Raw genomic sequence first — 13,458 nt, 5'->3', positions numbered from 1 at the left:
ATAACATGCATTTTTTATGGTGACTTATCGCAATAAAAATTTGCATAATGTATGAGGCTGTATACTATATTTGCTGAGAATCTAATTGACATTTTTGCTAGCATCTCTGTAATTGTAAATGCTGTAACTTTTTCCATTAAGCAACAGTTTTGTGGATGAAAATGCCTTGTTGATGTCAGAGGTCAGAGGTGAATGGCCAGACTAGTCATAGAAGCAACAGAAACTAAAATAACCGCTCATTACAACCAAGGTACTTTTTGATGATATTCTAATTATATGACCAGCACCTGTGTATACATATATACAATTGTATGAAAAGGTTTTTTTTTTTACCTATACATTTTCAGACCAAAAGTTGGGTTGTTTGCACAAAAAATCTAAGTCTTCATAAAACACAGCACACGTGAAAAACTGAGAATTCTAAGAAAACATGCAACATTTCATACATTTCTGATGCTTGACCAGTTCATTTTTACAATGCAGAGAAAATATTGTTTTATTTAATCAACGAACAAAGAAATCAGTGAAATGCTTTAAGATCATCAAACTAGGATTCAGTCTCTTTTGAGCTAATTAATAGTTGTCTGTTGTGGTATGAATAAAAAAACAAACACTTATAGGCTAAACTGTAAGAATATCAGTGATCATTCAAACAAACACGTTTTCATTTCAATAAGACATGTCTAACATGTCTTCATTACTTACATGAATTAATGGTACAAAATTTGAGTCTATTAAACAACCACCATCCACACAGCCTTCCAGGACTACAATTCATTGTCATAACTATCAAAAACCTCATGTGTTTATCATTAGTAATGATTTTTTAGATGTAGTACTCATGATTGTAACCCGTTCAAGAGTGTTTGTTAAAGGCACAGCAGAGTTTGATTCTCCTGATCATCACTGATGAAGAGCACAACTAAACCAATCCCATCATGCATCTCAAGAGCAGCTCAGGGAGTTCACATAGGCTTTGCGGATGTCAAAGTCATCAGCTGGGCGGTTGTAGGCCTTCCAGACCGGTTCACCAACAAACAGACGCATGGCTTTCGTGTAGTTCTAAAGAGAAAAGCAAAACACTGTTTTAGTTTAAAAAAATGAATGTCCTCACCCTCAGATCGTTCAACTTGTAGATGAGTTTCTTTCTTCATCAGATTTGTAGAAATGTAGCATTGTATCACTGTCTTGAGGATTATTGTGATGTTTTATCAGACTCTCATTCTGACAGCACTAAATGACTGAATGGAAATGCTTTAGTTCAGTAAATTCTGAGACGCATACACTCTCATCAACGGTGAATCTGTGGTAAATTCCCGCCGGCAGCGTGATAAGATCCCCTTTAGATACAGCGATTCGGATCCAGCGGTCATCTTTGCCCCTCACATCAAAGTAAGACGATCCGTCCAGTATATAGCGGATCTCATCGTCAAGATGAAGATGTTCTTCATAGAACATTTTCACCTGGAAAATAGAGTTTGAAATTTACAGATGGATTTCATTACAAAAATAAACATACCGTACTGATTTTTTTTTTTTCATACAAATTAAATCATGTTAATATGCATAACCTACTTTGTTCTCATAATCAGGAAGTTTATCTGGGTGAATCGTTATGATATCCATATAGGAGTAACCCTTTTCTTCACGGATCTTCTGCAGTTCAGGGTCATTTTCATAATTATCAGCATTTAACTACAAAAAGAGACAGAAAAAATCAGAACCTTTGGAAAGTGACAACCAGTCACATTTTATTGCAGCTAAAATACTATTAATTTATGTTAATAAAATTGAGTAGATTTTATTTTTCACTTTCTAGTATATATATATATATATATATATATATATATATATATATATATATACACACACACACACACACACACACACACACACACACACATTTACATTTATTCATTTAGCAGAAACTTTTATCCGAAGCGACTTACAAATGACGACAGTGAAAACAATCAAAAACAACAAAAAGAGCAATGATATATAAGTGCTGTAACAAGTCTCAGTCAGGTTAACACAGTACACATAGCATGGGCATTTTAAATAATATAATAAATAAAAAGAAAACAGATAGAATAGAAAAAGAATAGAGCAAGCTAGTGTTAGAGGTCGCTACACACACACACACACACACATAAGCATAATAAATGAAAAGAAAATAGAATACAGAAAGATTAGAAAGGTAGTTAGATTTTTTTAAGAATAGAATTAGAATAGTGAGTGTTAAAGTTAAAGGTCAAATAAAGATGGAAGAGATGTGTTTTAAGAGGATTCTTGAAGATGGCTAAGGACTCAGCTGCTCGGATTGAGTTGGGGAGTTCATTCCACCAGAAGGGAACATTTAATTTAAAAGCCCGTAAAAGTGACTTTGTGCTTCTTTGGGATGGCACAATCAAGCGACGTTCACTTGCAGAACGCAAGCTTCTAGAGGTACATAAGTCTGAAGTAACGAATTTAGGTAAATGGGTGCAGAGCCAGTGGTAGTTTTGTAGGCAAACATCAATGCCTTGAATTTTATGCGAGCAGCTATTGGAAGCCAGTGCAAACTGATAAACACAGGTGTGACGTGTATTCTTTTTGGCTCATAAAAAATTAATCTTGCTGCCGCCGTTCTGAATTAATTGTAAAGGTTTGATAGAATTGGCTGGAAGACCTGCCCAGAGTCCAGCCTGGACAGAACAAGAGCTTGAACAAGGAGAAAGAAAGAAAGGGACTGATCTTCTTGATCTCACAGTTGATGGAGATTTGTGGGATGCACACCCAGGGCACGAAGTTCCCGTTCCACCACATCCCAAAGATGCTCTACTGGGTTGAGATTTGGTGACTACGGGGGCCATTTTAGTACAGTGAACTCATTGTCATGTTCAAGAAACCAATTTGAAATGATTCAAGCTTTGTGACATGGTGCATTATCCTGCTGGAAGTAGCCATCGGAGGATGGGTACATGGTGGTCATAAAGGGATGGACATGGTCAGAAACAGTGCTCAGGTGGGCCGTGGCATTTAAACAATGCCCAATTGGCACTAAGGGGCCTAAAGTGTGCCAAGAAAACATCCCCCACACCATTACACCACCACCAGCAGCAGCGTGCACAGTGATAACAAGGCATGATGGATCCATGTTCTCATTCTGTTTACGCCAAATTCTGACTCTACCATCTGAATGTCTCAACAGAAATCATCAGAGACTCATCAGACCAGGCAACATTTTTCCAGTCTTCAACTGTCAAATTTTGGTGAGCGCGTGCAAATTGTAGCCTCTTTTTCCTATTTGTAGTTGCCATGAGTGGTACCCGGTGGGGTCTTCTGCTGTTGTAAGTCATCCGCCTCAAGGTTGTGTGTGTTGTGGCTTCACAAATGCTTTGCTGCATACCTCGGTTGTAACGAGTGGTTATTTCAGTCAAAGTTGCTCTTCTATCAGCTTGAATCAGTCGGCCCATTCTCCTCTGACCTCTAGCATCAACAAGGCATTTTCACCCACAGGACTGCTGCATACTGGATGTTTTTCCTTTTTCACACCATTCTTTGTAAACCCTAGAAATGGTTGTGTGTTAAAATCCCAGTAACTGAGCAGATTGTGAAATACTCAGACCGGCCCGTCTGGCACCAACAACCATGCCACGCTCAAAATTGCTTAAATCACCTTTCTTTCCCATTCTGACATTCAGTTTGGAGTTCAGGAGATTGTCTTGACCAGGACCACAACCCTAAATGCATTGAAGCAACTGCCACGAGATAAAGATTTAAAAAGATTTTTAAAAAATTCTCTCTAAACTACGCAGAACAATAATAATTAATTTATTCTACATATAAAAAAAAATATAAACATAAGAATCACTGCGATGCCTCACAAACGTTGCTGTGCCTTGCGTAATTGCATTCAAGGTGCTGCCGCGAGCCCACAAGAGCTGCTACGTTAAAGCTATAGCTTGAAGCTAAAAATGGATCACTTTGTCAAACTTAAAAAAAAAATTTGAGCACACGGAAAATATAGCAATAGGAGTGAAAATATACCGTTGCAGTGGAGGGAGAGCACTGCTTGACCTTAGAAACAGAGGACACCAAGGAATTGGAGGATGAGGAGACGCGACCGGAGTCCGAGGCGGAGGAGACAGGTGAGCAGATGGAAAGAAATGGCTCCTCATCGAGCGCTACAGCGGGCACGGATGGTGGGAATCCTGACGGTGGAGTGGGTTTAACAGGGGATTTAAGCCATGGCCCAGCCGAGAAACCAAGACAGCCTCAACTAAAATCATACCCGCGTCGATCTTTTGGATCGCAGGGGCAGCTAGCATCCAGGGGTTTTAGTTACTCGTGGTTCAAACAGTACCAGTGGCTTAATATTCTGTGTCAAAAGACGCTGCTTTTTGTTTTGCCTGTTGTCATTTTTTTTCCACAGTGTGCATGGATCTGGTGGTAACTCAGAAAAGTACTTCACCCTGGAAGGATTTAAAAACTGGAGAAAAGGAGGAGAGAAACTGGCGCAACATAATGCCTCATAATGCCTTGTCAAACCATTGGTCAAAGAGGGACCCAAGAGAATGAACAGTCCACCAACAGAGGTAATCTGCTGGGGAAGTTTGATAGCACTGTATCCAAAAATTATCTACTGGGCCAGGTAATACAAAATATGTCCATCATGAAATTCAGAACGAGTTAATTGATATAATGGCCTGCATTTTGAGAGAATAGGTTAGTAACAAAGTTAAACTGGGAGAGCACTTTACTTGGTGGATGAAAAAAGATGTGAGCAAAAAAGAGCAGATATCTATTGTTCTGCGCTACATACACAATGATGACATTTATGAAGAGTTTCTTGATTTTGTTCCAGCTGATGGTTTGGATGCAGAGTCTTTACTTGTGACAGTGAAAGAGGCATTGGCTAAATTCAATATAGACAAAAATGCATGTGTTGGACAATGTTAAGACGGGGCATCTGTAATGTCTGGCTGCAACAACGGTGTTCAGGAAAAATTCCGCAGAGAAGTCCCACATGCAGTGTACATCCACTGCCATGCACACAGATTAAACTTGGTTTTAGTTGACTGTGTCCATAATGTAAAACCAGTTGCTGACTGCTTTGCCACAGTTCAGCTACTTTACAACTTTTTTTCTTGTTCAGTAACTCACAAAGTGATCATAGAGAAACAAACAGAACTTGAGCCCACTAAAAAAAGCTGTGGAATTAAAACGTCTGTCAGATACCAGATGGGCATGTCAGTACTATAGTCTTTGAGCAATAAAGCAAAGCCTCCCTAGCATCTTAGCCACACTTGAGGGAGTCAGCAATCAAACAAATAGCCATAGAGCTATTGAGACTAGATCACTAAATGGCTTGATTGATGCACAGTTTGTTTTGCAAATCTACATGCTGGAGAAAATATTTGGGCTCACAAAAACTTTATCTGACCAACTACAGGCCACATATTTAGATTTGGCATCCGCCATTGATCTTGTCTTTGCACTGGTTGACACAAAGAAGAACGCAATGGTGAAACTTGGACCCATTTGTGGCAGGGCGCAAATGACATGTGTGAGAGAGTGGGCACTGACATGCAGCGCCAACAGGCAATAAGAAAAATAATACAGCCCTCCCACCTGCAGCAGTAGCCACACAAGGAAAAAGATACTGCAAACACCAGAAGACTACAAAATCCACTGTTTTTTTCCCAGTACTTGACCGTTTAATCAGTGAATTGAATAGGTGCTTCTCTGCTGACAGTTGCCACGTTATGAAAGGAGCTGCAGTTATTAATCCCAAACACAAGACCTTCCTGCACCAAGATGCCCTTCAACCCATGGCTAGGCAATATGGCATATTAGAAGACAACCTTTCAGCAGAACTACAGTCAGGTCCATAAATATTGGGACATGGAGACAATTCTAATCTTTTTGGCTCTATACACCACCACAATGGATTTTAAATGAAACTAGCAAGATGTGCTTTAACTGCAGACTTGCAGCTTTAATTTGAGGGTATTTACATCCAAATCAGTAAACAGTGTAGGAATAACAACAGTTTGTATATGTGCCTCCCACTTTTTAAGGGACCAAAAGTAAAAGGATAATTGGCTGCTCAGCTGTTCCTTGGCCAGGTGTGTGTTATTCCCTCATTATCCCATTTACAAGGAGCAGATAAAAGGTCCAGAGTTCATTTCAAATGTGATATTTGCATTTGGAATCTGTTGCTGTCAACTCTAAATATGAGATCCAAAGAGCTGTCACAATCAGTGAAGCAAGCCATCATTAGGCTGAAAAAAACAAAACAAACCCATCAGAGAGATAGTAAAAATATTGGGTGTGGCCAAATCAACCATTTGGAACATTCTTAAAAAGAAAGAATGCACCGGTGAGCTCAGCAACTCCAAAAGACCTGGAAGACCACGGAAAACAACTGTGGTGGATGACCGAAGAATTCTTTCCCTGGTGAAGAAACCCTTCACAACAGTTGGCCAGATCAAGAACACTCTCCAAGAGGTAGGTGTATGTGTGTGTCAAAGTCAACAATCAAGAGAAGACTTCACCAGAGTGAATACAGAGGGTTCACCACAAGATGTAAACCATTGGTGAGTCTCTAAAACAGGAAGGCCAGATTAGAGTTTGCCAAACAACATCTAAATAAGCCTTCACAGTTCTGGAACAACATCCTATGGACAGATGAGACAAAGATCAACTTGTACCAGAGTGATGGAAAGAGAAGAGCATGGAGAAGGAAAGGAACTGCTCATGATCACCTCATCAGTGAAGCATGGTGGTGGTAGTGTCATGGCGTGGGCATGTATGGCTGCCATTGGAACTGGTTATCTTGTATTTATTGATGATGTGGCTGCTGACAAAAGCAGTAGGATGAATTCTGAAGTGTTTCGGACAATATTATCTGCTCATATTCAGCCAAATGCTTCAGAACTCATTGGACGGCGCTTCACAGTGCAGATGGACAATGACCCGAAGCATACTGCGAAAGCAACCAAAGAGTTTTTTTTAAGGGAAAAAAGTGGAATATTATGCAATGGCCAAGTCAATCACCTGACCTGAATCCGATTGAGCATGCATTTCACTTGCTGAAGACAAAACTGAAGGGAAAATGCCCCAAGAACAAGCAGGAACTGAAGACCGTTGCAGTAGAGGCCAGGCAGAGCATCACCAGGGATGAAACCCAGCGTACGCTGATGTCTAATTGATCTCCAGACTTCAGGCTGTAATTGACTGCAAAGGATTTGCAACCAAGTATTAAAAAAATGAAAGTTTGATTTATGATTGTTAATCTGTCCCATTACTTTTGGTCCCTTAAAAAGTGGGAGGCACATATACAAACTGTTGTAATTCCTACACCGTTCACCTGATTTGGATGTAAATACCCTCAAATTAAAGCTGGAAGTCTGCAGTTAAAGCACATCTTGTTCGTTTCATTTCAAGTCCATTGTGGTGGTGTATCGAGCCAAAAAGATTAGAAAGGTGTCGCTGTCCCAATATTTATGGACCTTACTCTACATCAACTGAAATGCCTCATTTACAGAAAAAAACTAAATGGGGTCTCTCTCACAATGACTTGCTGATTCTATTGAGGCCATACAAGGAGACTTTCATTGATTTATACAAACGTGTGTGCATCTCCATGACACTGCCTGTGAGAGGAGCTTTTCCTGCTAACGGCATTTAAAAACCTACCTCAGAAACAAAAGTGGCGATGTCCGAACCAGCAATCTTGCTGTGCTGGCAATCAGCTCAAGAAGAACAAAAGAGATGGATGTAGATGTTGTTATTGATCGCTTTGCAGCCAATCATAACAACAGGCAAATTGTTCTCTTTTAAGTGGTGAGTACACTCCTTACGTTATATTTTAACCGGTTGAAATTGTACTTATTTAATGCAGGAAATCACACCTGTGGAGAATGGAGAGAAGACAGGAGGAGACTGGACAAAAGAGCTGTCAATATTGGTGAGTGAAGTGAGTTAGGTGAACCTCTTGCTATTGTGTTGCTGTATTTAGCATAAATACTAGCCTCATGCGTACTATAAACTCATATGTTGCAGTAAATCAGACCCGTGGAGACTGAAGAGAAGATGCCAGGAGGAGACTGGAGAGTAAGAGGAGCAGAGAAGAGGACAGGGGGAAACTGGACAATAGTAGAGCAATCAAAAGGTGGCGAGAGTATGAGAATAGTTACATGGATGTGGTTATGGCAATTCAAGTTTGAGCAGATTGTTTGCAAACTGCAATTGATTAATTAAAAACAACGTAGTTGATATGCTGTGTTGTTTTTGTTGTTTAATAGCAGTAATATGCAGTTATTAGCCGTGTCCACTGTATTTTTTTGTTGGTTTTCATGAGACCCCCTTTGAAATGACCAGGACCCCCCATTGGACCCCCATCAAGGGGAATCGACTCCTCTTTCAGAGTATTTTTCAGTTCAACAAAGCTTATCTATGGGAGTCTAACGAGCCGGCACTGATCATTTAAATTTTATGATGTAGCCTTTCGTTTCAGAAGCACAATTCACCTAAGCCATAATTAGAACAGTTGTGAGATAAAAGATTATTTTCAATTTTATATATATATATATATATATGATTCAGAGGTTATTTTACGGTGGAACTGGCTTGTCCACAATTTTGAGCGCTGCATGAACGAATAGATCATGACGTCACTGAGGGTCTTGATCTTATTACCATCTAAAATTATATTTTTTTTTAAACATTTCTATCAGCCAATGATACTTATAAATAATATGTCACGAGCATAGATCAGTGGACGAGAGCCATCTGATTGACAGAGCTCTATCAGTAATTAATGTTCTGGTTATTTTGTTTCAGTGTACGGTTTGTTAATATTTTGCAAAGTATACAAAGTAAACTTCATCATTCAGCTGAACTGTGCACTTTTATTTTAGACACTTCATGTCTTATTTAATTCAAACGCATGTCCCTGCTGAGCTGGGCTATGACTAATTTCACGGGCAAAGCTGAAAAAAATAAAATTTTCGTATCGTAAATTTCTTTTTTTTTCAGCTTCATATTATAGGAAGGATACATTATACGACCTATCCTGCAGTAATCACGGTGAGATTAGGTTCCTTTTAATCCAAAAAAAAAAGAAAGAAAGAAAGAAAAATAATTGGAAAAGAATCGAAAACAATAGTGAGTTTAATGCTTCCTGCATATTCTAATGTATTTTATTAAGTCACCATTTAGGCTACCAGACGCAACGATACAGAGCACGAACGCTGCCTAGAGTATTCTCATAAATAATAAACAGACCAGCACTGGCTATAATCAATATAGTAACAGACAAAAATGCAAAAACACATCTAACCTTTAGAAAAGCTGCAGTCGACGAGTGGAAGTTTTAAACTTTCTCAGAACGAGGTCTTTCCATTCGTTGCGCATTTTCTTTGTAAGGTCCCGCTCAAACGCAAGTTGCACGAGCTGAGAGTTACGTGTGTGGTTCATTGCTCGTCTGTTGTCCATGAAAACGTTCTTGAGCACAGAAAATGAGTTCTCACATAGCGGTAGAGGCCCCGAATGTGACAGCGAGTTTAAGTGCGGACAAAACACTAGACATATAATATTGCTTCGAGAACGTTGTGATGTTCAGAGAGAAGTCTTCTAGTAGTCATCATTTTCTGGGTCAAGAGCGGCAAGTGCTGCGGCAAACTATGAATTACGTTCACTGAAACGCACCTCAATTTAACCAAGAATGTGATCCAAAGCACTGAAGTACAGCCTGCGTACGTAGCTCCACTTTATCAATGATGTTGGCTCCAGTTGTTTCTTCAACTACATATTCAGCCAGGTTCTTGTTTACCTGTCGCCTCCGTTTTGCTGAGACAGGTGTATCTTTTGTGCTCAATGTATGTGTCACAGAGAATGCAGAAATCATCTTCGCTGTGGAGATTGCGCACACATTCGGCAAAAGATACAAGTTTCATCTCAGTTAAAAGGTCTGTATCCTCTCCATGCAGAATGATATTGGCAGGATTGAGCAACAAAAGAAGGTTGGCAACGATTTAATTAAAGTTTGCGTTAACTGAAATTGAACAATGAAGGATATCTCAGAATTAATGCTGTTTGTCTTTTTTTTTTACATTTAAGAAAAATAGGCCTAAATAAAACCAGGCTATTTAAACCCATATTACGACTATCTTTAGTCGAACTGTTTTAACTGCCTTTTTAAAAAATCCCTTTTCAAGTTTCAAGAGAGAGCGGGAGCGAGCGAGTTTGAATGAGAGATGAAGTTTACATTTTACAGTTTTAACGTTTTTCCTACATTATTTATATTAAAATATGTTATGTAGGCAATAACTCTGTTTAATATTTGACTAATTTACTGAGGTGGCATCGTTGTTGACTTGTGATGATATGATGATGATAATTTGATGGAAAATTCACATTTTTAATAACAGTTAATAACAGGTAGTGTATTCTGATGTAAAATTAACGGTCGCCTGAGGACGCTCTACAACCATCTTATCTGAGCTCAAAACGCTGCTTGAGCAAGTGTCAAGATACTAAAAATAATAAATACATAATTATGAACGTGTTTATTTTTGTTCTCAGTATGTAATTTTAACAGCAATTAATGATTGTGAACATAAAATCATTAAAAAATAAATAAATAATTATATACCATGGATGAAACCACAAAGCTGAAGCGGAGGTATGTATAACTGCAATATAAAGTCATTTTGAGTATTATTGTTATTAGTATTATTTTCTAAAATTAGGTACATGTAATATAAAAGTACATATGGCAATGTTTTTGCAACAGCTCCAAGTCTCACGCGCAGTGTAGGCTATACGTCACTGTCCGAATCCGTTCACTTATTTATTTGTTCACTCCTTCCTGATTTAGTGAACTCAACTGCCATACACTGTATAGGGATTAGTGAATGAGTGAGCGATTTCAGACACAGCATGACTCTCAATGGCTGAAATCGCGCTCCGAGGCAGGGTGGTGTGCTGACTAGAGGTGAGGGGGCACAGTAACATAGGTGGCCGGGCCAGGCCCCCTGAGGCCCCCTCGTGGCGCCGACACTGTGAACGGGGTTAGTGCAGTAAAATTAAATTGTTCATAACTGTCTAAATGCCATCTAATAACTATGTTTACCACGACAACCGACAGTAATGTTTTTGTAAAGGTGGAGCATGATGTTGACACTGTTTGCACTGATCCATAATACACACCAAGCGCAGAGCTCCTCGCCTTATGACATTCGTGGCAGACGAGCAGTGTGTGTGTGAGTGAGTGTGAGTGTGTGTGTGTGACTCGTGCTCGAACCTTCCAGTGATAGACTCCGATCTGCTCGAGCTGTGTGAGGGTCACGGGCTGGTTCGGCTTCAGTCTGTGAGGCAGCTTCTGCTCCTCCCTGGACTCATCCATGTACCATGCCTCCAAACTACCCATCGTTATTATTACATACACACAACCATAGAAAAGAGGGTCAAGAGCGGAAATACGTCACCTCCACTAGCGACGCCGCCGCCATGTTGGACCGGGCCACACTTTCCGTGGAATTACGTCGCCTCCACTAATGACGCGGCCGCCATGTTGGACCGGGCAACACTTTCCGTAGAATCACGTCACCTCCATGGCGGCGAGTGGAGCTCCATTCAAGAACGAAAATACGTCAACTCCACCAAACTTTCGTTTTATATTATTACTTGTTATATACCTGTATAAGGGGTGCTTTGCAAGTTATGTCACCTCTTTGTACGTAATGTTAATATGTTCTGTACTTTTATCGTTGTTACTTTTACCTAGTAGAAATAATAAAAATAATAATATACTAATCTTTCACGGTTTATGACAGGACAGCAATTTTTTTTATTTCCCCTCAGCAATTTGCACTACAGACATCCACAATCCATATTTTTAGGGCTTCTGCCTTTTGTTCATGTTTTTTTTACCAACGTACAACTGACAATGTAACATTCCATACATTTTAGAAAGTTAACCCTATGTTTGTAATATTTAGCAGTGAAAAAATAATGAAATATTAAATAAATTATTAAAATAATACCTCAACCAGAATTTGTGTGTTGAATTTTGTATTTTAATCGAAATAATAACATATACAAAATAACCACAGTAACATAATGAAGAATAACTTCCACAATTTAGTCTTTGTGAAGCTGGCTGCGCTGTAGGTGACTGCAACTAGAGATGATGTAAGGCTTTCTGTACTTTAGATAGTGATAGTGTCTCTTTAAATATCTTCACTGCACCTGTTCAGTATCATTTTCATGTTTCAGTCAAAAGTTTCATGTTAGGGAAATGGAAGAGAGTGAGATTACTTAGCCTAATTATTATAGCCACAAAAACAAGAGGGTCAACCACACTTACTGAAGTCACCATCAAGCCAGTTGAGTGTGGCTCCTGTTAAATATGCTCCTGACTGACAAGTGTTGTTAAATCTCTGGCATGAACAATTACGTCAGATGGGTCAAGTTTAATTACAATACTGACATTTCATTATCATTAATGTTAAAGCAATGCTTTCATATCAGAGAACAGATGAGGTGAAGCTGCTTAAAGACAGGGAGAAGTAGCTCAGAGTTGCAAGTATGTGCTGTGTAAAGGGTCAGGTAATCAATTTTAATTATGTCATGTCAGAAACAGGCTAGCACATTTTCATATTTCATAGGTGAGACAGGGAAAAATTTTAGTTAACGTTTTTGACTTCATAAAATTATTCTCTCAAGTCTTGGGTATTCAACAATAAATAAAGTAAGACATCTTTTTCTTCTACATAGTAGCCTATTATTCTTTTTGGCAGAATTTATAATTATAAACAACGTAATTATTTCCTGGATTTTGTATCACCATAGTCCCTATTGCGTCATAACCACTCGACTCTCTGTCGCATTACCGTACAGACAGGAGGAGAAGCGCGCAGGAAATTAACTTAATATGGCTTACTGGCGTTACATTTTAAAATACTATACAAAATAATTAATCAGAATACTTACTCCTGCTCACTCATTTTTGATCAAATAAATTGACTTCCATTGCTCAAGCTCGCCGTCTCTGCAAGATTAACGATGGCAGTTTGCACGCACAGCTACTAGAAGATTTACATCTGTCAGACAGGTTGCTGACGTCATCAAGCTTCGTTTGAGTCTGCGCCTCAGAAACGGAAGTGCTAAAAAACGCTAAATGAATGTGAGGTGACATTCAGCCAAGTATGGTGACCCATACTCAGAATTTGTGCTCTGCATTTAACCCATCCGAAATGCACACACACAGAGCAGTGAACACACACACACACACTGTGAGCACACACCCGGAGCAGTGGGCAGCCATTTATGCTGCGGCGCCCGGGGAGCAGTTGGGGGTTCGATGCCTTGCTCAAGGGCACCTAAGTCGTGGTATTGAAGGTGGAGAGAGAACTGTACATGCACTCCCCCCCACCCACAATTCCTGCCGGCCCGGGACTAGAACCC

General features: G+C 39.4%; 2 protein-coding genes across 2 annotated transcripts in view; one reads left to right on the top strand and one right to left on the bottom strand.

Annotated features, from left to right (window-relative positions):
- Window positions 1-251: 251 nt before the first annotated feature.
- adi1 (acireductone dioxygenase 1) lies at window positions 252-11,531 on the bottom strand. Its single transcript, XM_052580605.1, has 4 exons — window positions 11,294-11,531; window positions 1,576-1,695; window positions 1,285-1,464; window positions 252-1,062 (listed from the first exon to the last, which is right to left on the bottom strand). The coding sequence occupies exons 1-4, from the start codon at window positions 11,417-11,419 to the stop codon at window positions 946-948; spliced, it is 543 nt and encodes a 180-aa protein (XP_052436565.1). The 5' UTR covers window positions 11,420-11,531; the 3' UTR covers window positions 252-945.
- psen1 (presenilin 1) overlaps window positions 11,001-13,458 on the top strand; it is a 17,498-nt gene continuing 15,040 nt past the window's right edge. Inside the window, exon 1 of the mRNA XM_052580603.1 lies at window positions 11,001-11,060. The gene's annotated coding sequence lies outside the window, so the exon portion shown is untranslated. The remainder of the gene's footprint in view (window positions 11,061-13,458) is intronic.

This window comes from Carassius gibelio, chromosome B17, assembly GCF_023724105.1.
Source record: "Carassius gibelio isolate Cgi1373 ecotype wild population from Czech Republic chromosome B17, carGib1.2-hapl.c, whole genome shotgun sequence".
NCBI lineage: Eukaryota > Metazoa > Chordata > Actinopteri > Cypriniformes > Cyprinidae > Carassius > Carassius gibelio.
This window is presented reverse-complemented; position numbering and strand designations above follow the sequence as displayed.

Excerpts from the sequence above, each read along its gene's own strand:
- adi1 (XM_052580605.1), bottom strand. The coding sequence starts at position 11,419 with ATGGGTAGTTTGGAGGCATGGTACATGGATGAGTCCAGGGAGGAGCAG. Across the intron at positions 1,465-1,575 it reads TTCCTGATTATGAGAACAAA|GTGAAAATGTTCTATGAAGA; the intron begins GTAGGTTATGCA and ends TCTATTTTCCAG. Across the intron at positions 1,063-1,284 it reads GATTCACCGTTGATGAGAGT|AACTACACGAAAGCCATGCG; the intron begins GTATGCGTCTCA and ends TTTTCTCTTTAG.